The following is a 25,147-nucleotide window of genomic DNA, read 5'->3' on the forward strand; positions in this document are numbered from 1 at the left end:
TGTGGTTGTGTGCTGGGGCGAATAAGTCGATTGATGGGAACTCCCATTGATAGAATATCCGTTGTAAGACTGTAGGGTTCAGTACCCATTTGTGCGCTTGTGAGAATTGTCTGATTAACGTGTCAGCGGTGGTGTGTTTGCATCCTGGTAGGTAAGAAGCTGAAATGTCGATGTGGTGCTGAATACACCACTTCCATAGTCTCATGGCTTCAGTGCATAGTGAAAGAAATCCCCCCCACACCTCGTCTGTTGATGTAGAACATGCATGCAACATTGTCTGTCATCACTCAAATTGATTTGTTTCTTCTGAGTGATAGGAAGTGAAGCTAGGTGTATCTTACTGCTCTGAGTTCTAGCAGGTTTATGTGAAGGTGTGTTTCCAGTGTCGACCACCTGCCTTATATCATCATTTGGTGGTCCAGGTGTGCCCCCAAGCCTCATGTGCAGGCATCTGTTGTGATCATGATTGAAGGAGGTCTGTGGTGAAAGGGAACACCTATGCAGATGTTCTCCGGTCTTGGCCACCATTGTAGGGATGCTAGAACCTTGGTCGGTGGTGTTAACATCATGTTGAGGCTGTGTTTGGTGGGTTTATACTGAACACAGCCACCTCTGAAGACCCTGCATGTGTAATCTAGCGTGTTTTACCACAAACATGCTGGTGGCCATGTGTCCTAGTAATAGTAGGCATGTCCGTGCCTCGATTCGTGGACAGATGGACATGGTGTCTATGAGATGTTTGATGGTTAAGAATCTGACATGCAGTAGTGAGGCTGTGGCTTGAGTTGAGGCTAAGTGTGCCCCAATGAATTCTAGTTGTTGTGTGGGTATCAATGTGAACTCCTGAAAGTTTATGTGCAACCCCAGTTTTTGGAAGAGGTTGATGGTCAGTCATGTGATTTTGCTGTCTCTATGTATGATTATACTTTGATAAGGCAATTGTCTACGTAAGGGAAAATTATGATCCCTTGTTTGAGGAGGTGAGCTGTGACTGCTGCAAGGGTTTTGGAGAACACTCTCAGTGCAGTGTAGAGTCCAAATGGGAGCACTCTGTATTGATAGTGGTCGTGTCCCACTGTGAATCACAGGAATCACCTGTGAGCTGTGAGGGCAAGTGTATTGAGTATCCCTGTTTCGTTGGTATGGTTGGTATCACTTCCTTTTTGGGGGCAGTGTTTATATGCCAAGTGTATTGGGGTCACTTCTTCATGGTGTGTAGGACTTCATCAGTTTTTGCAAAAAAACAGTTTATTCTAATTGAAAAGTAGGTCCTCAACCTTTAGTTGGAGTTCTTTTGGTATGCCAGACGATAGCAGACATGAGGCTCTGCATAACACTATCACTATAGCCATGGCATGGCTGCAGTATCAGCGATATCCAGGGAAGCCTGTAGGGCCATCCTGGTGACAATTGTCCCTTGACCAGGACTGATTTGAATTGTGCTCTTCTGTCTTCTGGTATGTACACAGTAAACTCAAAGAGTTTCCCATAATTGTCAAAGTCATATTTAGCCAGGGAGGAACTCTAGTTGGCAATGCAGAATTATAGCATCGAGGAGGTGTAGACCTTGTGACCTAAAAGGTCTAGATGCTTATGGTCTTGATCCTGTGGCACAGAGTGGTGTTTGGCCCAGTGGTTTGCTGCTTCCACCACTAGAGAATTTGGTTGTGGGTGAGAAAACAGGAAATCCATGCCCTTGACTGTGACATTATATTCATGGTCTGACCTTTTTCATGTTGAGGGGGCAGTGACCGGGGTCAGCCATACTGTCCAGCAGGTTTGAGGATGGGCAGGGTAATTTTTGACACAGAAGATGGCTGTCAAATTTTTAATAGTTTGTGTTGGTACTCTTGGACTTCCTCCAGACGGATGTCCTGGCTGAGTGCTATGCACTTCAATAGCTCTTGAAATTGTTTAAAGTCATCAGCCATAGTAGGTGGAGGTAGCATAATGGCTATATCTGGAGAAGAGATATGTTCATGTGACACTTCTTCGGGGGCAGTCTCGTCCTCTGGTTCATTGGCCATCTCCTCCGTGGCTCCTGATGTTGCCAGCCCTGGGGATACAGGAAGGGACCGGAGCTGTGCCATAGGCAGTGAGAAGGTCCAAGCATATTGGGCTTTGTATGATGCCCATGGTGGCCACTGCATCATGAATGCCATTTGGGGACCCATCTATGGGGGTCCATACCATGGAAAGTGAGGTTGTGACTGGTGGATTTCATGCCATGATGTGCCTCCAGTAGGTTTTTGTTGAGATGTGGGCGAGCCCTGTGATGAAAACACTTGCTCCTCTTCGTCCTCATTGTCACTGTCACTAAACATTGATGGTGCCATAGGCAAGGTCGGTTGTGTGACAGGTGATCCTGCATTGCCAAGGAGAGGTAATTCTGGGACCAATGCAACAGTGATGTCCTCCTGTATCAGGAATTGTTGTGGTGCCAGTAGGTGCAGTACCGATGTCTTAGTAGTAGGCATTGGGTGTCTAGAAGTCTTCTGTTTTGCCTTTGTTGGGGCCAGTGACCACACTGCAGTGCTGGCTATCAGTACTGGGTGAGGCGACAGTGCTGAGGGAGGTGGCTGCGCCAAGACCTGTGTCGACACTGGTGGTTGTAAGGTCGGCACAGTCTCCGACACAAGTGTTGGTACTGTCGGTGCTGAGGAAGAGACATGGCATGTCTGCGGTCTCAACTCCTTGTTCTTATGAGTGGTGCATTCTGGTGCCAGAGGAGCCAGGGGAGTCGTAGGTACCGACTATCGGGGCCATTGGCACTACTTGTAATGACTTCGTGGGGGACCGTTTCTTTCTGTGAGGTTCCCATTGTGGAGAGGTCGAGACTTGCTTCCTCTTTTCTTGAGAGGGTGGAACAGTGCTCTTAGTTAGTTCAGACCGACTTGGGGAGCACTTAGGGGAAGGCTTTGGGGTGTCCTTTTGAGATCCAGGTTGGAGTGATTTCTCCATTAGGATCATTTTGCGTCACAGATCCCAGTCACACCTGGCTCTCACCTTCAAATTGTTGCAGTGGATGCATTTGGATGGTACGTGTGTCTCCCTGAGGCATCTCATGCAGAGGGACTGCCTGTCGGAGCTCCACATAACCTCCTTGCAAGAGCCACATCTTTTGAAGCCAGGGGAGCCTGGCATGTCTAAAATAAAGTCCTGAGTGGACCAACATTTTTTTTAAATGGTTTGCGATCCACAGGGAACTGTTAACCTGGAAATGAAGAAAACTAAGATTTTTTTTCTCAACTAACAAACTAACTTATCTATGGAAAAAATTTAAACTAAACTAACAATTATCATTTTTTTCTATCTTGAGGGGAAGAAACTGTGGCACTGCCCCAACCTCCATCTTCAGCAGAAGACGGTTGAGATGGAAGTGAGGGGGTCAGCTGTGCATGTGCTGAAGAGACTCCAACGGCACTGTGAGAAAGCTGCTGCGCATGCATGGCCTGACCAGACCATAAATCTCCGATCAATGGCTCCAGGACACATTATCACTGAAGTGGAGCACCCACAGGGACAGCACACAAAGAAGAAGGAATTTTAGCCCAGGTCAGATTGGATGTTACCTTAGGGTTCTTTTGCCTTCCTCTCCAGTCATTTGCCAAGATTATCTGGATATATCTCACTTATTTTCCCTTCCATTGTGGGATCCTTGGGCACTGGCGCACCTCTGTCCCACCTATTCTCTGCCTTTAGCACATAATAGTCTAGTCTCCTGTGGGCTGTAATACTTGGGTCTCATTGCAATTGATAGGTTTAGTGTGTGGGTGGTGTTGATGGCCTGTGCTATACAGGAGGTCAGACTATTTGATCTAGTGGTCCCTTCAGCCCTTAAACACTATGACTCCATTAAATATTGTGAGATACAACAGAGATGGGGCTAAAAAAATACCTGGCATTTCTTAACTTTTGAGTGCTTGAGTTGAAACCTTAATGTTCTTTTAACATGGCTCTGTGTGTGTATGTGTGTGTAATTTATATATTTTTTAAAAGTACATAAAAATAGAAAGTCCATCATGTGGCATCTTATTGACACCCACATCAATCATGAACAGAGTTGGAACCTTTAGATCTGCTGCACAGACCTCTGCCATTTGAGTTAATGGAGTAACTGGTAGCAGCGGCAGGTTGTCATCTATATGAACCAGCACTAGGTGGAGATGAGACAAACTCTTTCCCAATGTGCTTCACAGATATTTGCTTATAAGATTATATTTTAGTCATAGGGTTTACTTTAGGAATAGTGCCCAGCCAGCCCCAGTTCCCCTCTCTCTGTTCCCTGTCTGATCTGGCTCCTCTTTGTGTCTCCCCCAACTCTCTCTCTCTCTCTCTCTCACGCACACACACCCCTTAATCTGCTCCTATTCCCTCCTTTCTCCCATTTAGATCCCAAGTCCCAATATCCCGCCACCCTAGTTCCAAGTACCAGTTTCTCCATTCCATCTCCCCTTCTTGCCAGCCTCCAGTCTCTCCTCCCCTGAGCTCCATGTCCCAATACACTTTTTCCCCTTCCCTAGTCCAGCTTGTGCCCCCTCTCTATTGGAGTCAGGGAGCTCTCTCCTACATTCTAACTATGGGCCAGCAAGAGTGCCATAGAGAGTACAAGGGGAATCATAGAATCATAGAATCTCAGGGTTGGAAGGGACCTCAGGAGGTCATCTAGTCCAACCCCCTGCTCAAAGCAGGACCAAACCCAACTAAATCATCCCAGCCAGGGCTTTGTCAAGCCTGACCTTAAAAACCTCTAAGGAAGGAGATTCCACCACCTCCCTAGGTAACTCATTCCAGTGCTTCACCACCCTACTAGTGAAAAAGTTTTTCCTAATGTCCAGCCTAAACCTCCCCCTCTGCAACTTGAGACCATTACTCCTTGTTCTGTCATCTGCTACCACTCAGAACAGTCTAGATCCATCCTCTTTGGAACCCCCTTTCAGGTAGTTGAAAGCAGCTATCAAATCCCCCCTCATTCTTCTCTTCTGCAGGCTAAACAATCTCAGTTCCCTCAGCCTCTCCTCATAAGTCTTGTGCTCCAGTCCCCTAATCATTTTTGTTGCCCTCCGCTGGACTCTCTCCAATTTATCCACATCCTTCTTGTAGTGTGGGGCCCAAAACTGGACACAATACTCCAAATGAGGCCTCACCAGTGCTGAATAGAGGGGAATGATCACGTCCCTCGATCTGCTGGAAATGCCCCTACTTATACAACCCAAAATGCCATTAGCTTTCTTGGCAACAAGGGCACACTGTTGACTCATATTCAGCTTTTCGTCCACCATAACCCCTAGGTCCTTTTCTGCAGAACTGCTGCCCAGCCATTCGGTCCCTAGTCTGTAGCAGTGCATGGGATTCTTCCGTCCTAAGTGCAGGACTCTGCACTTGTCCTTGTTGTACCTCATCATATTTCTTTTGGCCCAATCCTCTAATTTGTCTAGGTCCCTCTGTATCCTATCCCTACCCTCCAGCGTATCAACCACTCCTCCCAGTTTAGTGTAATCTGCAAACTTGCTAAGGGTGCAGTCCACACCATCCTCCAGATCGTTAATGAAGATATTGAACAAAACCGGCCCCAGCAACGACCCTTGGGGCACTCCACTTGATACCGGCTGCCAACTAGACATGGAACCATTGATCACTACCCGTTGAGCCCGACCATCTAGCCAGTTTTCTATCCACCTTACCGTCCATTCATCCAGCCCATACTTCTTTAACTTGCTGGCAAGAATACTGTGGGAGACTGTATCAAAAGCTTTGCTAAAGTCCAGAAATAGCACATCCACTGCTTTCCCCTCATCCACAGAGCCGGTTATCTCATCGTAGAAGGCAATTAGGTTAGTCAGGCATGACTTGCCCTTGGTGAATCCATGCTGACTGTTCCTGATCACTTTCCCCTCCTTTAAGTGGTTCAGAATCGATTCCTTGATGACCTATTCCATGATTTTTCCAGGGACTGAGGTGAGACTGACTGGCCTGTAGTTCCCTGGATCTTCCTTCTTCCCTTTTTTAAAGATGGGCACTACATTAGCTTTTTTCCAGTCATCCAGGACCTCCCCCGATCGCCATGATTTTTCAAAGATAATGGCCAATGGCTCTGCAATCTCATCGGCCAACTCCTTTAGCACCCTCAGATGCAGTGCATCCGGCTCCATGGACTTGTGCTCATCCAGCTTTTCTAAATAGTCCCGAACTACTTCTTTCTCCACAGAGAGCTGGTCACCTCTTCCCCATACCATGCTGCAGAGTGCAGCTGTCTGGGAGCTGACCTTGTCTGTGAAGACAGAGGCAAAAAAAGCATTGAGTACACTAGCTTTCTCCACATCCTCTGTCACTAGGTTCCCTCCCTCATTCAGCAAGGGGCCCACACTTTTCTGGACTTTCTTCTTGTTGCTAACATACCTAAAGAAACCCTTCTCATTACTCCTAACATCTCCGGCTAGCTGCAACTCCAAGTGTGATTTGGCCTTCCTAATTTCACTCCTGCATGACTAAGCAATACTTTTATACTCCTCCCTGGTTATTTGTCCAATCTTCCACTTCTTGTAAGCTGTTTTTTTGTGTTTAAGAGGAGCAAGGATTTCACTGTTAAGCCAAGCTGGTCGCCTGCCATATTTACTTTTCTTCCTACACATCAGGATGGTTTGTTCCTGCAACCTCAATAAGGTTTCTTTAAAATACAGCCAGCTTTCCTCGACTCCTTTCCCCGTCATGTTATTCTCCCAGGGGACCTTGCCCATCAGTTCCCTGAGGGAGTCGAAGTCTGCTTTTCTGAAGTCCAGGGTCTCTGTTCTACTGCTCTCCTTTCTTCCTTGTGTCAGGATCCTGAACTCGACCATCTCATGGTCACTGCCTTCCAGATTCCCATCCACTATTGCTTCCTCTACTATTTCTTCCCTGTTTGTGAGCAGCAGGTCAAGAAGAGCTTTTCCCCTAGTTGGTTCCTCCAGCACTTGCACCAGGAAATTGTCCCCTACACTTTCCAGAAACTTCTTGGATTGTCTGTGCACTTCTGTATTGCTCTCCCAGCAGATATCGGGGTGATTAAAGTCACCCATGAGAACCAGGGCCTGTGATCTAGCAACTTCTGTTAGTTGCTGGAAGAAAGCCTCGTCCACCTCATCCCCCTGGTCCGGTGGTCTGTAGCAGACTCCCACCACGACATTACCCTTGTTGTTCATACTTCTAAATTTAATCCAGAGACTCTCAGGTTTTTCTGCAGTTTCATACTGGAGCTCTGAGCAGTCATACTGCTCTCTTACATACAATGCAACTCCCCCACCTTTTCTGCCCTGCCTATCCTTCCTGAACAGTTTATGTCCATCCATGACAGTACTCCAATCATGTGAGTTATCCCACCAAGTCTCTGTTATTCCAATTACATCATAATTCCTTGACTGCGCCAGGACTTATAGTTCTCCCTGCTTGTTCCCCAGGCTTCTTGCATTTGTGTATAGGCACTTAAGATAACTCGCTGATTGTCCCACTTTCTCGGTCTGAGACAGGAGTTCTCCCCTCTTGCAGTCTCCTGCTTGTGCTTCCTCCCGGAATCCCACTTCCCCACTTACCTCGGGGCTTTGGTCTCCTTCCCCCGGTGAACCTAGTTTAAAGCCCTCCTCACTAGGTTAGCCAGCCTGCTTGCAAGGATGCTCTTCCCTCTCTTCGGGAGGTGGAGCCCGTCTCTGCCTAGCAATCCTTCTTCTTGGAAGACCATCCCATGGTCAAAGAATCCAAACCCTTCTCTCCGACACCATCTGTGTAGCCATTCGTTGATGTCCACGATTCGACGGTCTCTACCCTGGCCTTTTCCTGCCACAGGGAGGATAGACGAGAACACCAATTGTGCCTCAATCTCCTTTATCCTTCTTCCCAGAGCCACATAGTCTGCAGTGATATGCTCAAGGTCATTCTTGGCAGTATCATTGATGCCCACGTGGAGAAGCAGGAAGGGGTAGCGATCCAAGGGCTTGTTGAGTCTCAGCAGTCTCTCCGTCACATCGTGAAACCTAGCCCCTGGCAAGCAGCACACCTCTCGGTTTTCCCGGTCTGGGAGGCAGATAGATGACTCAGTCCCCCCCTGAGGAGAGAGTCCCCAACCACCACCACCCTCGTCCTCCTCCTCTTGGGAGTGGTGGTCGTGGAACCCCCATCCTAGGACGGTGCATCTCATGCTTTCCAATCAGTGGAGTCTCCTTCTGCTCTGTTCCCTCAGGTGTATCATCCACTACACTCTCTGCACTAGTACCTGCGGAGAGAACATGAAAACGGTTGCTCACCTGCATCCGTGTTTCTGGTACATGGATGTTTCTGGTACTCTTTCCCCTTCTGGAAGTCACATGCCGCCAATTATCCTCGCTGGCCTTCTGTCCCCGCTGCGTAGCCCGCTCTGAATCTTCAGAACATTGTGCCTGCTGGAGCTGATCCTGATGTCTATCCAGGAAATCCTCATTTTCTTTTATGGAACGCAGGGTTGTTATTCGTTTCTCCAGACCTTGAATCTTCTCTTCCAAGATGGAGATCAGCTTGCACTTTGTACAGACAAAGTCGCTTCTATCCTGTGGAAGGAAGACAAACATGGCGCATCCTGTGCAGGTCACAACGGCAAATCGCTCAGCATCCATGGTCTCTTCCTTCTAAGGGCTTCCTTACTTGTGGCAGAAGCTACTCAGAGAAACCTTCACGGGGGGAGGGGGGGCTCAGTAGGCTCTCTCCAGGCGAACTCCCAGGCAAACCCCTTCTGTTTGCCTCTCTGCTGTACGCTGTTCAGCTGGTTCGCAGCTGACTGCCTTTTTATAACAGTCAGGCCCAGCTGGAACAAAGCACTCCCAGGTCACACTGGTCAAACAAGCAATCGAACAATCAAGCACACTGCCAAACTGCACCCCCAACAGACACTCAGATACTCACCAGCGCAGTCCCCCTACTGCAGCACTTAGCGTACCTCTGCTCAGAGGGATCCCAGGCAAACTCCTTCTGTTTGCCGCTCTGCTGTTCGCTGCTCAGCTGGTTCGCAGCTGACTGCCTTTTTATAACAGTCAGGCTCAGCTGGAACAAAGCACTCCCAGGTCACACTGGTCAAACAAGCAATCAAACAATCAAGCACACTGCCAAACTGCCCCCCCCCAACAGACACTCAGATACTCACCAGCGCAGTCCCCCTACTGCAGCACTTAGCATACCTCTGCTCAGAGGGATCCCAGGCAAACTCCTTCTATTTCAGTGGGTTGTTTCTAACCTGGTGTAATTTCTACCTATACTGTACATTACCTCAATCTACTACACTATGCTCAGTAGAGACTTTTCAGAGAACTTAGCTATGAATCTCTAAGGATTCTGCTCACTCTCCATCCGCCCCCTCCCCCACCTATCTCTCTCTCTCTAAAAATATGAAATGTTTTATTTTATATATATATATTTATATAGTGACAAAGTTCCTCCTCTACCTTGGTGGGTCCTGCGCTTATTGGCAGATTTGCTCACCTCAGTGATCTTCCCCACAGTCTGGGTCAACTCTTCCTGTGTCTGATCAGGAGTTGGGAGGTTTGGGGGGAACCCGGGCCCGCCCTCTACTCTGGGTTCCAGCCCAGGGCCCTGTGGATTGCAGCTGTCTATAGTGCCTCCTGCAACAGCTGCACGACAGCTACAACTCCCTGGGCTACTTCCCCATGGCCTCCTCCAAACATCTTCTTTGTCCTCACCACAGGACCTTTCTCCTGGTGTCTGATAACACTTGTACTCCTTAGTCCTCCAGCAGCACACCCTCTCACTCTCAGTTCCTTGTGCCTCTTGCTCCCAGCTCCTCACACGCACTTCCTGTCCTCTGGCTCCCTCCAGCCTGACTGGAGTGAGCTCCTTTTTAAACCCAGGTGTCTTGTTTAGCCTGCTTTGATTGGCTGCAAGTGTTCTAAACAGCCTGTCTGCCTTAACTGGTTCTAGCAGGTTCCTGATTACTCTAGTGCAGCCCCTGCTCTGGTCACTCAGGGAACAGAAACCTCTTTCTCCAGTGGCCAGAAGATCCCCCTTCAACTCCCCTGCTGTAGAGGCTAGGAGGGAGAGGGCTGCTGCTGCTGCTGTTCCTGCTGGGCCCTCGCTGCTGCTGTTGCTGCTGCTCCGGCTGCTCCCCTGGCTGGGCTAGACACCACCCCCCACCTCTGCTACCTGCTTGTTGGCTGGCTAGTAGATTTCCCCACCACCACCCAGGTGCTGCTGTTACTCCACCTACAGCCCCTTGGGGGGGGCTGCTGGCCTGCTCCCCAGAGGAGGGGAGTGAGGGACCCCAGCTCCAGCCCTTGTTGCTGAGGGCTCCACCACCGCCATCTTCTGAGCGGGGTCCCTCCTGCCTGGCCACCAGACCACCGCCTGGAGCTGCTGTGTTTGCTACTGGGGAGCTGCTGGAGCCCCGAAGAGGAGGAGAAGGAGGAGACCGCCTGCTGCTGGAGGACCTCATAGAGGCTCTGAAGACCACTGTGGAGGGGCACTTGAGGACTGAGTATTTTTTGGACTGTGTTCTTGTGGTGGGGGTTTGGACTGTGTCTGTTGGGACACCGGGGGTGTGGCGTGGAGTCTGCCCCCGGTCCATCCGTGTCCCCCTTCGCCCCCACCACCATCGTTGCCCCTCCACCACCCCCGCTGGCTGTTTTCTCTCTACCTCAATCTCCTGCCTCTGGGACTGTGCTGCTCACCTGGCTTGCCACGCCCACTTCCGCCATTTGGGCCTGCAGCAGCAGCCAGCTACAATTGACTTTTTGCACAAGTTCCCGTGGGCGCACCCGCCACCCCCACCTCCTTGGCCTGGCCCCCTCTCCTTTGCCACATTTGTCTGCCCCACCCGTTTCCTCTGTGGCCCTGATTGTCCTGCCCCAGCCCTGCAGCTAGCCCCGTGGTCCCTCTGCCCCGCGGTCCCTCTGCCCCGCTCCTAGCTCAACTTTTCCCCCCCATCTCTGTGCTTCCCCAGCCCTCATTAGCCCCTCCCCTCGTGCGCCCATGCCCCCTTCCATGTGCTTGTGCTCTTCCCCCATTTGAGTTTGCCCCTATGCTGTTAGCCCCCCTGATCCCCTAGTGCAACTACAGGAGCCGGAATTCCCTTCTGGGTCGGTGACCTGCCACCCTACCGCCCCTGGGTCCTTGATTGTTCCCCACGCCCTTTAGCCTTCCCTTTCTGGCACCCTCCTCCCCTGCCTGCAGCCTAGTGGGGAGGGGTGGTCGCCTCCTTTCCCTCCCCTCCCCTCGCTGTTTGTCCCCCTCCCCGCTTTCGTTATGGTGGGGGACGCGGCGGGGGAGACTCCTCGCAATGCTCCCTCCGCCCCTCCTCCAGACACCCCCATGTCCATTCCCCAAGCCTCTACCTCGACCGCCGCTGCCGGTCTATCTGTCACCGCCCCCGCTGGGGCACCTGCAGCGGCAAGTACCGGGGAGACATCCGCTGCTGCCATGTCCCTCGCCCCTTCCGATTCGGGGGGAGCCCCCCCAGCCGGTGGGAAAGGTCGGGGTGGGAAGAAGGGTAAGGGCCTCACTAAAAAGACCAAGCCCTCCATGGCGGGGACTACCCCCGCTGCCGCGGCCCCGCCACCGGCCGCGGCATCCCTCCCCGCTGTTCCCTCTACCAGCTCCGTAGGTGTCCCTCTCCTGGCCCCCAGGGCGTATGCCCAGGTGACGGCGGCCCCCCCGCCTGCCGCTGCTCCTCCGACTGCTGCTTCCGTTACCGTCTATAGCGGCCGGGGCCCCTTCCCCGCCTTGACCAGGAAGCACGGCGTCCGTTGCCTCCTGGTGCCTGCCTTGCCCCACGTGGAGACCTACATGCGGGTGTTGGTGAGGGTGGTGGGGCCCACGGCCATCGTGGCGGCCTCCAAAATGTACGGGAGGGTGGTCTTCTTCCTGGCATCGGAGGCCACCGCCCAGGAGGCGGTAGAGAGGGGTATGGCGGTGGGGGGCGTTTTCGTGCCCCTAGAGCCCTTGGAAGACCTGGGGGTCCACTTGATCCTGACCTCCGTCCCTCCCTTCCTGCCCAATGACACCCTGCTGCCCGCCCTTTCTGCCCTGGGGCGCCCTATCTCCGTCATCAGCCCTCTCCCGTTGGGCTGCAAGGACCCCACCCTCCGTCACATCCTCTCGTTCCGCCGGCAAGTGCAGCTTCAACTGCCGCCGGCGGTGCGTGACGGAGAGGCACTCAAGGGGTCCTTTGTGGTCCCCTACCAGGGAGCCTGCTACCAGGTGCATTACTTGACGGGGGAGGCCTGGTGCTACCTCTGCCGGGTGATGGGGCACGTCCGGAGGGACTGCCCCTTGGCCCGGCACGGAGGAGCATCCGGGACCCCTGAGCCCCGGCATGGCGCCGGCCCTATCACCGCCAGTGCCCCTGGCTGCCCGGCACCTGAAGCTGCCCCTCCTCCTTCTCAGTCCACCGCTGTGGAGGAGGGTGTGGCGGAGATAACGCCGGGCATGGGAGAGGGCCCGCCCCAGGGAGACTCCTCCCTCATTCCTGTTGCCCCTCCATTGCCTTACCGAGTCTCTGAGCCACCGCCCTTGCCCCCAGACCCGACCCCTGTTAGCCGGTCCCCGGATGATGCCATGGAGGGCTGGTCCTTAGTGCAGGGGAAGCGGGGCAAGCGGAAGGCTCGGGCCCCGTTACGTTCTTCGGATTCTGAGACCCCCCAGAAGAGCAGGAAGGGGGACGCCGATGACGAGCCTTCCGCCTTGCCCCCTGATGACGCCCGTTTTGTGGTGCCGGCTGGGCACGACGTGGCAGCACCAGACGGTGATGCTGCCCCTGCTCCGTGGTCCCTTCTCGAGGAAGCTCCCAAGGGAGCCCCTCTCACCCCCTCACCATCCGGAGCCCCTGCGAGCACTGAGGTGGGTGTCACTTCGGGTGTTGGCGGGGAGGGCCCCTGGGTGGAGGACGGCAATCTCCCCTCCATCTACGAGGAGATTGAGGCCCTGGGTCTGACCCTGGTTACACAGGGGGAGGACGACCCTTTGCTAGCGGGCCTCGATCTGTGTGACCTCACCTCGGTCCCCCTGTCCCTGGGTTCCCTTCCCCTGACTGCCGCTTCTGCTCCCGCCTCTGAGGGTCCCCTGGGGTCTTCCATCAGCCTGGCTGCAGGAGGCACCTCACTGATGGCCGCCGAGCCCATTGAGGCGACGGCCGGTGCCCCGCTGCCTGGACCCAATTCCCAGGGGGGGCCCCTCTTGGTTGTGGGCCAACCAACCTCCTTCCCGGACGGGGACCCCGTTGTTGACCTTCCATCTCCAGATGCCGTGGCTGTCATTCCAGATGTCGTGGCTGCACCCGGCATCGTTGTGGGTCCCCTTCCCGCTCCCATGATCCCTGAGCCTGACCAAGAGGGGCCGCCTTCCTGTGGCCTAACTATTGAGGCTCAGGATCCTGCCTCTGCCCCTCTCCCCGATTCTCTTCCCGATCCCACCCCTACTCCTGACTCCTGCCCTATCCCTGATGCCGGCTCCGTCCATGTCTCCTCCACCTCCCATGACGCCATTGGGGCCCCTGGGGTAACCCCCCAGGAAGCAGCCTTAGTTGTTTTTCCCTGCCCTGACCCATCAGGGGCTGCTGTTCTCCTTCCGCCGCCCCCTGTTGAACCGGGGAGTGGGGCGGGATGCGTGGCGTCGGCCCATCGGACGCCACGTCGAGGGTCTGCCCCCTGCCTGCCCACCTCAGTGGGCCACGGGGCTGTGACGGGGACCCCGCTGGGGGACGGTCATCGGTCCATTACCCCGCCCCCCCATGCACTGAGGGAGGAGCTGCGGGAGTTCCTTGAGGACGTCCGTGGCTCCTGTAACAAGGTCCAACTTGCGCTCCAGCGGTGGGGGGATTTCCATCTGATCCTCTGGGCCGTGGGGGCCCTCATGGGGGAGGGTAAGAGGACCGGGAAGCAGGCCGCCGCGGCCTACCGGTGGGTCTGCCTCTTCCGTAGCTCTCTACTCACCTATGGGGTTGGTCACGGATTGCTGCGCGGTCACGATGGAGGCCGTGGGCATGTCTGCCGGCGAGGATCCCCCCCAGCCCTCCTCATGCCGCCGATCATCTTTGCCACTTTAAACACCTGGGGCTGTAGGATGGGTCTCCGCAGGAGCCAGGTGCTCTCCTTCCTTCGGGATGGGAGGTACTCTGTGGTATTCCTGCAGGAGACCCATACGGATCCGGCCGCTGAAGCTAGCTGGCGGCTGGAGTGGAGGGACAGGGTCTACTTTAGCCACCTTTCGGTTCGCTCGGCTGGAGTGGCAACCCTGTTCTCCCCCGACCTACGGCCCGAGGTGCTGGGGGTTGCCGAGGCTGTGCCGGGCCGCTTGCTGCACCTCTGGGTCCGCATGGAGGGGCTTGTGGTTAATCTCGTCAACATCTACACCCCGACATCGGGCCCAGAGAAGTTGCGTTTTTATCAGCAGGCGTCCGCCTTCCTCGGCTCCCTGGATCCTCGTGAGTGCCTGGTCCTGGGTGGGGATTTTAACACCACCCTCGGAGGAACGGGACCGCTCAGGGACCGAGCAGTGCCTGGCCGCCGCAGATGTCCTCCAGGAGATCGTCGAACGCCACTTCCTGGTGGACGTCTGGCACAACCACCACCCGGACGACGTCTCGACGTTCACCTTCGTCCAGGTGGAGGCCCATCGGTCGCGCCACTCCCGGTTGGACCACATTTACCTGTCATGTTTCCACCTTTCATGAGCCCACTCCTCCAGCGTTCGGACGGCCCCCTTTTCGGATCACCACCTTGCCACCGTGATGGCATCTCTCTGCGCGGAGAGCCCGGGGCCGGCCTATTGGCACTTTAATAATAGTTTGCTGGAGGACGCGGGCTTTGTGGCGTCCTTCCGGGAGTTCTGGCTGGCCTGGCGAGGGCAGAGGCACGCCTTTCCCTCGGCGCGGCGGTGGTGGGACCTGGGGAAGGTGCGCGCCCGGCTCTTCTGCCGCGACTACACCCGGGGCGCCAGCCGACGGAGGGATGCGGCGATAGAGCAGTTGGAATGGGAGGTCTTGGAGCTGGAGAGGCATCTGGCCGCCAGCCCCGAGGGTCCATCCCTCTGCTGAGCGTGCTGGGAGAAGCGGGAGGAGCTCCAGGCCCTCGAGGATCATCGTGCCCAGGGTGCCTTTGTTTGATCCCGCATCCGCCTCCTTCGGGAGATGGATCACGGCTCCCGCTTCTTCTACGCCCTAGAGAAAAGGAGGGGGGCCAAAAAGCACCTGCCTTCTGGCGGAGGACGGCACCCCCCCTCACGGATCCGGCGGAGATGTGCGGGAGGGCCAGGGCCTTCTACGTGACTCTTTTCTCCCCGGATCTGACCTATCCTAACGCTTGAAAAGTGCTCTGGGACAGACTCCCGATGGTCAGCGCGGGCAACCGGGACCGGCTGGAGCTGTCTCTCACTCTGGCCGAGTTTTCGGAAGCCCTCCGTCGCATGCCCACCAATAAATCTCCGGGCATGGACGGGCTGACTGTGGAGTTCTACCACGTGTTCTGGGACGTCCTCGGCCCAGACCTAGTCACCGTCTGGGCCGAGTCTTTGCGGGGTGGGGTCCTCCCTCTCTTGTGCAGGCGAGCCATGCTCGCCTTACTGCCGAAGAGGGGGGACCTCCACGATTTACAGAATTGGCGTCCCATCTCGCTCCTCAGCACGGACTACAAAATCATTGTGAAGGCCATCTCGATGCGGCTAGGGTCCGTGCTGGCGGACGTGGTCCACCCGGACCAGACCTACACCCTCCCGGGCCGCACGATCTTTGATAACCTGTATCTGGTCCGGGACCTCCTGGAATTAGGGTGTAGGGATGGTCTGTCGTTCGCCCTCTTGTCCCTGGATCAGGAGAAGGCGTTCGACAGGATGGACCACGGATATCTCCTGGGCACTCTGCAAGCGTTTGGCCTCGGACCCCAGTTTGTGGGTTTTCTCCAGGTGCTGTACGCTTCCACGGAGTGTCTGGTCAGGCTCAACTGGACCCTGACCGAGCTGGTCAGCTTCGGGCGAGGAGTACGGCAGGGGTGTCCCCTCTCGGGTCAGCTGTACGCTCTGGCTATCGAGCCCTTCCTCTGTCTCCTCCGTCGGAGGCTGACGGGGTTGGTGCTCCGAGAGCCAGAGCTGCGGCTGGTCCTGTCAGCATACGCCGACGATGTGCTCCTTGTGGTCCAGGACCTGGGTGACTTGGCGTGGGTGGAGGCTTGCCAGGCCATTTATTCGGTGGCCTCCTCTGCCCAGGTCAACTGGGTCAAGAGCTCTGGCCTGGTGGTCGGGGACGGGTGGCAGGCGAGCTCCCTCCCACCCGTGCTTCAGGCCATCCGGTGGAGCGCGGGTCCGCTGCTCTATCTCGGCATTTACCTTTCTGCCACACATCCGTCTCCGCCGGAGAACTGGCACGGTTTAGAGGGTGGGGTGAGGGTGCGGCTCCGGAAATGGACAGGACTACTCCGGTGCCTCTCTCTCCGAGGGAGGGCGCTGGTGCTGAATCAACTAGTCCTGTCCATGCTCTGGTACCGGCTGAACACCCTGGTCCCGGCCCCGGATTTCCTGGCCAACCTCCAGACGGCGGTTCTGGAGTTCTTCTGGCCAGGAACGCACTGGGTCTCTGCAGGGGTCCTCCACCTGCCCCTGGAGGAGGGGGGACAGGGCCTGAAGTGCTTGCGCACTCAGGTCCACGTCTTCCGCCTCCAGGCCCTGCAGAGGCTCCTGTATGGTGCTGGTAGTCCGGCGTGGAGTGTATTGGCACACGCCTTCCTCCGTCGCTTCCGAGGGCTCCGATACAACCGGCAGCTCTTTTATCTCCATCCGAGAGGTCTTCTGCAAGACCTCTCTGGGCTGCCGGTCTTCTACCAAGACCTCCTCCGGACCTGGAAGCTCTTTTCAACTACCAGGTCCGTGGCGGCCACCGTGGGGGTTGGTCTCCTCGCGGAGCCCCTGCTACACAACTCCCAGCTGCGTGTGCAGGTGGCGGAGTCCCCCGCGGTGCGCCAGAGGCTGGTCTTGGCAGGAGTCACCAGGGTCGGAGACCTCCTGGACTACGACCGGGGAGACTGGCTGGATCCCCTGACGCTCGCTCAGCGCATGGGGCTCTCCAGACCTCGTTCTCCCTGGCGCGTACTTCAGGAGGTGAAGACCGCTTTACTGCCCGTTGCTCAGGCCTACCTCGACCGGGTCCTGCGAGAGGGCACGCCCCGCCCACCTTCCACCCCAGACCCCGTGGACCTTTTTATCGGGCCCCTGCCCCGTGGACCCAATCAGCCCCCTCGCCCTTTCGCTGCGAGCCGGCTGCCCGATCTGCAGCCGGTTCTGTTCCAGACCGCGCCAAGAAAACATCTGTACACGCTCGTGCTCCACACTCTTCACCACCTCACCCTCGCGTCCCGCCCCGATACAAAATGGCGGGACCTCCTGCCGCCTCTTGAGGGTGAGGAGCCCCGGTGGGCCAGCTTGTATTCTGCCCTGGTCCCGAGGCCTGCCGGGGATGTCAGTTGGCGGCTCCTTCATGGGGCCGTGAGCACGGGCGTGTACTTGGCACGGTTTACCCCTGTTCCCAACACCTGCCCCTTTTGTGGCGTGAAGGAGACCCTGGCGCACGTTTATTTAGAGTGCGCCAGGTTGCAGCCCCTGTTCCGGCTCCTCTTGGATCTCCTCTTGTGTTTTTGGTTGCACTTTTCCCCTCACCTGTTTATCTATGCACTCTCCATCCATGGCCCCACAAAGTCGCGGGATCTCCTTATCAACCTCCTCTTGGCCCTGGCCAAACTAGCCATCTATAAAACCAGGGAGAGGAGGTTGGCCGACGGGATTTCCTGCGACTGTGGGGCCTATTTCCGCTCCTCTGTCCGTTCACGCATCCGGGCAGAGTTCCTCTGGGCGGAGTCCACTGGCTCCCTTGACGCCTTTGAGGAGCAGTGGGCGTTGTCCGGGGTTCTCTGCTCGGTGTCCCCATCTGGTTCCCTTCGTTTAGCCCTATGACCTCACTCCCGATCCTGTTTTTTTCATTGGTTGTCCCACGTAGTTATTTAGTGTCCCGGACCTGTGGATCCTCCCCTTAGGCTGGGGGGAGGTCCTTTAGCAGTGGGCAGGCTTTGCCCGCCCACTTCCTGGATACTAATAGGACCAGACTCCTGTACCCCACTGGTTTGGGTCTGTCACAATAAATATATATACATATACATATACATATACATATACACACACACACACACACACACACACACACACTCTGTATGTGGACACTTTATAGACAGGGATGCAATTCAAACTGCAAATACCTTTCAACCAACTAAAACATTTCAGTTTTGTTGAGCTTCAAGATAAATTAGCAAAACAAAAAATTAAATACATTTGACCCATATCTCAGTTAAGTCCTAGGAATAAAACAAAATGAGAACCACAGATGGTATAACAATATTCATCTGTGTCTTCACTGGGTGTGCAAACCAATTTAAAAATCACAGTAAAAAGCATACAACAATGCAGAATGGATATTTTCTAGCAGGACTTTAGTGCTCCCAAAAGAATTAACTTTTTCCTCATGAGCAATATTAAATTTAAGACTGAGTAGAACTCACTCTCTCTTGCTTACTCCAAATGCTCATTTGAGGACACAAATTCTTTGCTCTGGACTTTAATAGGCATCAGGTCAGGAAATAAAACCCAAAACTTGTTGCCTTTGTAAGGGTATGACACAACATGCAGCCCCAGCAGTCTTCAGGATTCTCTTTTTGTCAAACAGACAGCAACCCTAATAATTCCTATTGTTGTGGATTGAGTTACACCTCATTGAAACTGGGGGGTAAAACAACCACCTTTCATTCCAGATCACTGTGAAGAACAATTAAGCTCCTTCATGGAGCCAGATAGCTGAAACAATAGGAGCACCATTCAAAACACAGGCAACATGGCAGGGCCTGAGTAGAAGATGAACCACATGGCTCAAGGTGTTTCTCTGGGGACTGATAAAGTAAATGCAGGGGCTAGGGCATTTACTGGGGGAGCTGTATGTCTCTGAGTGTGAAAAAGGAACATCACAAAGAAGGAAGGTGCAGAAAGCCAAGGAGATAGCTAGAGTAAGCACTAGGGGAGGGAGCAGTCTTGGGGGAAAGCCTAGATAGTACTTTTTGGGAACAGTGGAAGCTGGAAGAAGCTTGGAACTTAGAGCAAATAAACTTTCTTTTGTTTGATCCGACTGGATGCAGGGGAAAATGACTCCCCCTCTCTCTCTTTCTATATATACACACACACTTTATACAGAGAGAGAGAGACAGAGAATAAATAGGATTCCATCAAAGAAATATGTCCATCATCAACATCTTGTCCTAATAGACACAACCCACTAAGCATTCATGGCCCACCATAAAATTTCTATTCCCCGATATGGCCCTCAGCCCGAAAAGTTTGTGCACCCCTGGTTTAGAGAATGTCAAAATATTCCAGTAATTTCAAAGCAGCAAGTTGTCTTTCCTATGCTTAGGCATATAAATGGATATATGTTTTAAAGATTAAACCAGCTGGTTTTTTTCAAAACTACTGAACTTCACTCAGACTAAAAGGTAGATGTAATACTTGGTAATTATAATAATTAGAAAAGAACAATTTATATATAAATACACAAGCTTACCTATGCAGTCAATTTTGGGTGTCCATTCCCCATATTTACAAGTTGTTTGTATAAAGTTTGTGCCATCTGTTTTACATTTGTACATTATAGGTGCTCTGTGCCTATAGCTCTTTTTGTTGGTGGGAGTTTGTAAAATGATTATATTCTCAAAATTGTCTGGAAGTTCACATGTAGCAGATTGATCTAAATAAAATCCAACATAAAAATTAAAATATGCTATAAATCATAGGATGTGTCCAGTAAATATCCATTTAAAGGCAGACATTCAATTTGCAAATACATGGCCATGTGAGAATGTTGTGTCTACTATTGTTATAAGTGATCTCTAAAGTTACCAGAAGAGAAAGAAATCAAAGAAAAAAAATGTTTTTAGTTTGTGTACATCGTAAAGCTTTCAAAGATGCTGAGCTGCCTTTGTTGGAAAGATACACTGAAAGGTGGGGTCAAGCAAACCCTGTTGAAAGCCACGGAAGCTTTTATGCACATGCTTAACTTTGCACACACTATGAAAATACTGTAGTATGTAAAGAATGGTTCTAAATATCTATATAAACTGTATCTACCTGAATATTGATGAATAATCTCTAGTCAACCTTAAATGAAGTTGTTAATTTAATGCTTAAAATATTATCTAAATAGTTTACCAGCACACGAAGGCAAAGATATCCATTCTCCACTAAGACACTTCCCTTTATTTGGCCCAACCATTACATAGTTTTTTTCACATTCATATTCCACTGTATCTCCATGACTGTACTGATGACGGTCTATATTGACAGCTCTCCCTTTGGTAATAAGGGGTGGTAGTCCACAGGTTTTTTCCTCTTCTGTGGAAAAGAGCATAAATATTCCATATTATAATTTTGGCATATATAAAACACATGATCAAAGAGCCTTACTTAAAATAAATATTTAGGACCTGACCTCGCTCTCATTAAAGTTAGAAGTGAAACTCTGACTGACTTAAATGGGCGCAGAACTAGGCCCTTTGTTTGTAATAACATTTGTCTTTCTTCCAAACTCCTCTCCCTCACTTCTCTATGAATCCGACATCTTCCAGAGCTGTATTCAGCTTTTCTCTCCTCACAGCTAAGTTTTGTAAGGGTTGTCTCTTATTCCTCTCTATTTCCACATACAAAATATCATTAACTTAGCAATGCTTAATTTATATTCCCTCACAAGAATGAAAACACTAAAATGCAAGGAAATCTTAAATCAAATCAATACTCACATTCAACACAATACCACACTACAAATTGCTAGTAGTTCACTACTATCATGACACAAAGCTACACCCCCCTAATACTCACTTTATATTTAAAGAAAATAAAATCCTGCCACCTTCAGTGCACGCACCCAAGAAGTGAAAATCACACAGCTGCCATGTTGACAACTGCAAGCTCCCTGACCCCCACATTCTACACTTTCCCCTTTCTAATTTGCAGCCTCTGCTCTCCCGCTGCTGCGACCGTGTCACCCCACTGTACCTGATTAAACCTAACCTTTATTGCTCTCTTTTTCTGCATTACATTGAAACTCCCTATAAATTATAAGACTGAGAATAACTTCCCTGGCTATGACATTTCCTTATACTGCTCCATCCCAAATCTCTTTGCTAATCACTCTATTGTATATTCCACTCTTGGCTTTGTACTTCATTTCACATTGCCCCTACAAATAGAATTGCTTCCCACTGATTGGGCAGCATGCAGCTTTTTCTCCCTTCATTAAACATCCTTTTCTATACTTCTCTGTCTTTCACTTGCTATAGAAATATTTTACTTGTGTTTTAACATAACTCCTTGGGACAGGGACCTTGCTATGTGCACCTATGGTGCTCCATAAATAATAATAAACAACATTCAGCAGCATGTTAGGATGATAGTGAAATAGTCAACTGACCTGTTATCCAATGGTATTCATCAAAAGTTCTGCTTACATGTATTTAAGGCAAGGCACAGAAAATAGTATCTAGGAAACAATTTCAGCTTACACAGTGCTAAAGTGAGGCCAGCAGCTACACCCCTTTCCTTACATTTTTCATAGATCAGTATCAGGGGCAGCTCTACCAATTTCGCTGCCCCAAGCATGGCGGCACGCCGCAGGGGGCACTCTGCCGGTCGCCAGTCCCGCGGCTCCGGTGGACCTCCCGCAGACGTCCCTGTGGATGCTCCACCCCAGCCACAGGACCAGCGGATCCGCCGGCGGATGCTCCACCCCAGCTGCGGGACCAGCGGACCCGCCACAGGCATGCCTGCGGGAGGTCCACCGGAGCTGCCTGCCGCCCTCCCGGCGACGGGCAGAGCACCCCCCGCGGCATGCTGCCCCAAGCACACGCTTGGCGTGCTAGGGCCTGGAGCCGCCCCTGATCAGTATGGAAACATAACCAATGATGATTTCAGCGGGCCAAAGCCCAAATCACTAGACTTGCCAAGACAATCATAGAACCTCTAGTAGATCTGTTAACAGTTTGGATTTTATCTATTATTTTTTAGGTCACAATATCCTTTTATTCCAGAAAAAGATCTGTAATTATTTCCTATAAATGCACATTTTCATTTCAGATGAAAAAAGACGGTTACTCACCTTTGTAACTGTTGTTCTTCAAGATGTGTTGCTCATATCCATTCCAGTTAGGTGTGCGCACGCCACGTGCACGTTCGTCGGAAGACTTTTACCCTAGCAACACTCGGTGGGTCGGCTGGGCGCCCCCTAGAGTGGCGCCACTATGGCACCGGATATATACCCCAGCCCCTCAGTTCCTTCTTGCCGGCTACTCCGACAGTGGGGAAGGAGGGTGGTTTTGGAATGGATATGAACAACACATCTCGAAGAACAACAGTTACAAAGGTGAGTAACCATCTTTTCTTCTTCAAGTGATTGCTCATATCCATTCCAATTAGGTGATTCCCAAGCCTTACCTAGGCGGTGAGGTCGGAGTGAGATGTGGCGGAGTGCAGAACCGCTGAGCCAAAGGCTGCATCATCTCTAGATTGTTGGACCAGAGCATAGTGCGAAGCGAAGGTGTGGACCGATGACCAGGTAGCTGCTCGACATATTTCCTGGATTGGTACATGGGCCAGGAAGGCGGCTGATGAAGCCTGAGCTCTGGTAGAATGGGCGGTGAGATGGCCCAAGGGAACATGAGCCGTCAACCAAGAGGAGATCCTCTGTGAGGAGATGGGCAGGCCTTTCATCTGGTTGGCCACTGCAACGAACAGTTGGGGGGACTTTCGGAACGGCTTTGTCTGATCAATATAAAAAGCGAGCGCCCTACGGACATCTAGGGAGTGTAGCTGCTGCTCCCGTGGGGATGAATGAGGCTTCGGGAAGAAAACCGGAAGGAAGTTGTCTGATTGGTATGGAAAGCTGATACCACCTTCGGGAGGAATGCCGGATGTGGTCGCAACTGCACCTTGTCCTTGTGAAAAACAGTATATGGCGGGTCCACCATAAGCGCTTGAAGTTTGGAGACCCGCCTGGCTGATGTAATGGCTACCAGGAAAACTGTCTTCCAGGACAGGTATAGCAGTGAGCAAGTGGCCAATGGCTCAAACGGTGGAATCATAAGCCTGTTTAGGACTAGGTTGAGATCCCAGGTAGGGGTAGGGTGGCGTGCCTGGGGGTAGAGGCGCTCGAGGCCCTTACGAAATTGAGTAACTAAGGGGTGTGAAAACACGGAGTGGCCACTCTCCCCTGGGTGGAATGAGGAGATGGCCGCTAAGTGCACCCGCAAAGAAGACAACTCCAGGCCCTGCTGCTTGAGGGACCAGAGGTAGTCCAAGATAGTAGGGATGGAGACCTCTGAGGGAGAAGCATTCCGCGCCTCACACCAGCAAGAGAAGTGCTTCCACTTTGCCAGATATGTGGACCGAGTGGAAGGTTTTCTGCTACTCAAGAGAATATGCTGTACTGGAGCGAAGCAGCATAACTCTGATTCGTCTAGCCACGCAGGAGCCACGCCGTGAGATGGAGGGCCTGCAGGTCTGGGTGGCGGAGATTGCTGTGATCCTGGGTTATGAGGTCCAGGTGGAATGGCAGAGTAATTGGGCTGGCTATGGAGAGGTTGAGCAGTGTGGTGTACCAGTGCAGTCTGGGCCACGCTGGCGCGATCATAATGAGATGCGCTTTGTCCTGGCGGAGTTTTAACAGGACTCTGTGAACCAGGGGGAATGGTGGAAAGGCATAGAGCAGTCGGTGCTTCCATGACATGACGAACGCGTCTGAGATCCGGTGAAAGACCCTGGAAGGAGCAGAACACGTGGCATTTCCTGTTCACGCGAGACGCAAATAGGTCTACGTGGGGAAAGCCCCACTTCTGGAAAATCGCATGAGTAATGTCTGGTCTCAGTGACCATTCGTGACACAGGAAGGATCTGCTCAGCCGATCCGCCAGAGTGTTCCGAACCCCTGGGAGAAAGGACACTACCAGGTCCATCGAGTGGGCTATGCAGAATTCTCAGAGTCGGATGGTCTCCCGACAGAGGGGGGAAGATCGAGTCCCTCCCTGCTTGTTTATATAATACATGGCCGTTGTGTTGTCTGTAAACACTGAGACACAACGGCCGTGCATATGCTTCTGGAATGCCTGGCACGCCAGGCAGACCGCTCTCAGCTCTTGAACATTTATATGAAGCGTCAGTTCCTCGGATGACCAAAGGCCCTGGGTGAGAAGGTGTCCGAGGTGAGCCCCCCATCCAAGGGATGACGCATCTGTCGTCAGGGATAGTGAGGGTTGAGGCAGATGGAACGATAATCCTGCACACACCAGGGAGGGGTTTAGCCACCAGTCGAGGGAGCGCAGGGTGCTCTGTGGAATGGTGACTAATGTGTCTATCGGGTCCCTGCCCAGACGATACACGGAATTGAGCCACGTTTGGAGGGTCGAAGGCGGAGCCTGGCATATTTGGTCACATAAGTGCAGGCAGCCATGTGACCTAGGAGACCGAGACAGGTGCGAACCGAGGTCGTGGGGAAGTTCTGCAGACCTCGAATGATTGCTGCCATTGCCTGGAATCGCGGCTGAGGCAGGGAGGCCTTGGTTAGAGTGGAGTCCAGGGTAGCTCCTATGAAGTCTAGCCGCTGAGTGGGCACCAGAGTGGACTTTTCTGTGTTGAGCATCAGGCCTAAACGTGTAAATAGGTCCCTGACGATGCCTACGTGCTGCATGACTTGCGCCTCGGAGATCCCCCTGATGAGCCAGTCGTCCAGGTACGGGAACACATGAATCCCCTGACGGCGGAGGTGTGCGGCAACTACTGCCATACATTTTGGGAACACCCTTGTGGCAGTGGAGAGGCCGAAGGGAAGGACCGCAAATTGGAAATGCCGATAGTCAGCTACAAAACGAAGATACCTCCTGTGCGGAGGAAAAATGGCGATGGGAAAGTATGCGTCCTTCATATTGAGGGCAGCATACCAGTCTCCAGGATCCAAGGACGGGATAATGGTCCCCAGGGAGACTATGCGGAACTTCAACTTTATTATGAACTTGTTGAGGTCTCACAGGTCTAGGATAGGCCTAAGGCCCCCTTTTGACTTGGGGATCAGGAAGTAACG

The 25,147-nt window shown here is 52.7% G+C and overlaps 1 protein-coding gene across 3 annotated transcripts in view; it reads right to left on the bottom strand.

Moving 5' to 3' along the window:
• Positions 1-25,147, bottom strand: part of LOC120370158 (complement factor H-like) — a 156,977-nt gene that overhangs the window by 33,670 nt on the left and 98,160 nt on the right. For all 3 annotated transcript variants that reach the window (XM_039484433.1, XM_039484436.1, XM_039484435.1), the window contains 2 exons: positions 20,233-20,415; positions 19,589-19,771 (listed from right to left, as the gene is read on the bottom strand). In XM_039484433.1, the coding sequence (XP_039340367.1) occupies positions 19,589-19,771; positions 20,233-20,415 (366 nt within the window). The remainder of the gene's footprint in view (positions 1-19,588; positions 19,772-20,232; positions 20,416-25,147) is intronic.

The sequence above is a fragment of the Mauremys reevesii genome, linkage group 8, assembly GCF_016161935.1.
Source record: "Mauremys reevesii isolate NIE-2019 linkage group 8, ASM1616193v1, whole genome shotgun sequence".
Lineage (NCBI taxonomy): Eukaryota > Metazoa > Chordata > Testudines > Geoemydidae > Mauremys > Mauremys reevesii.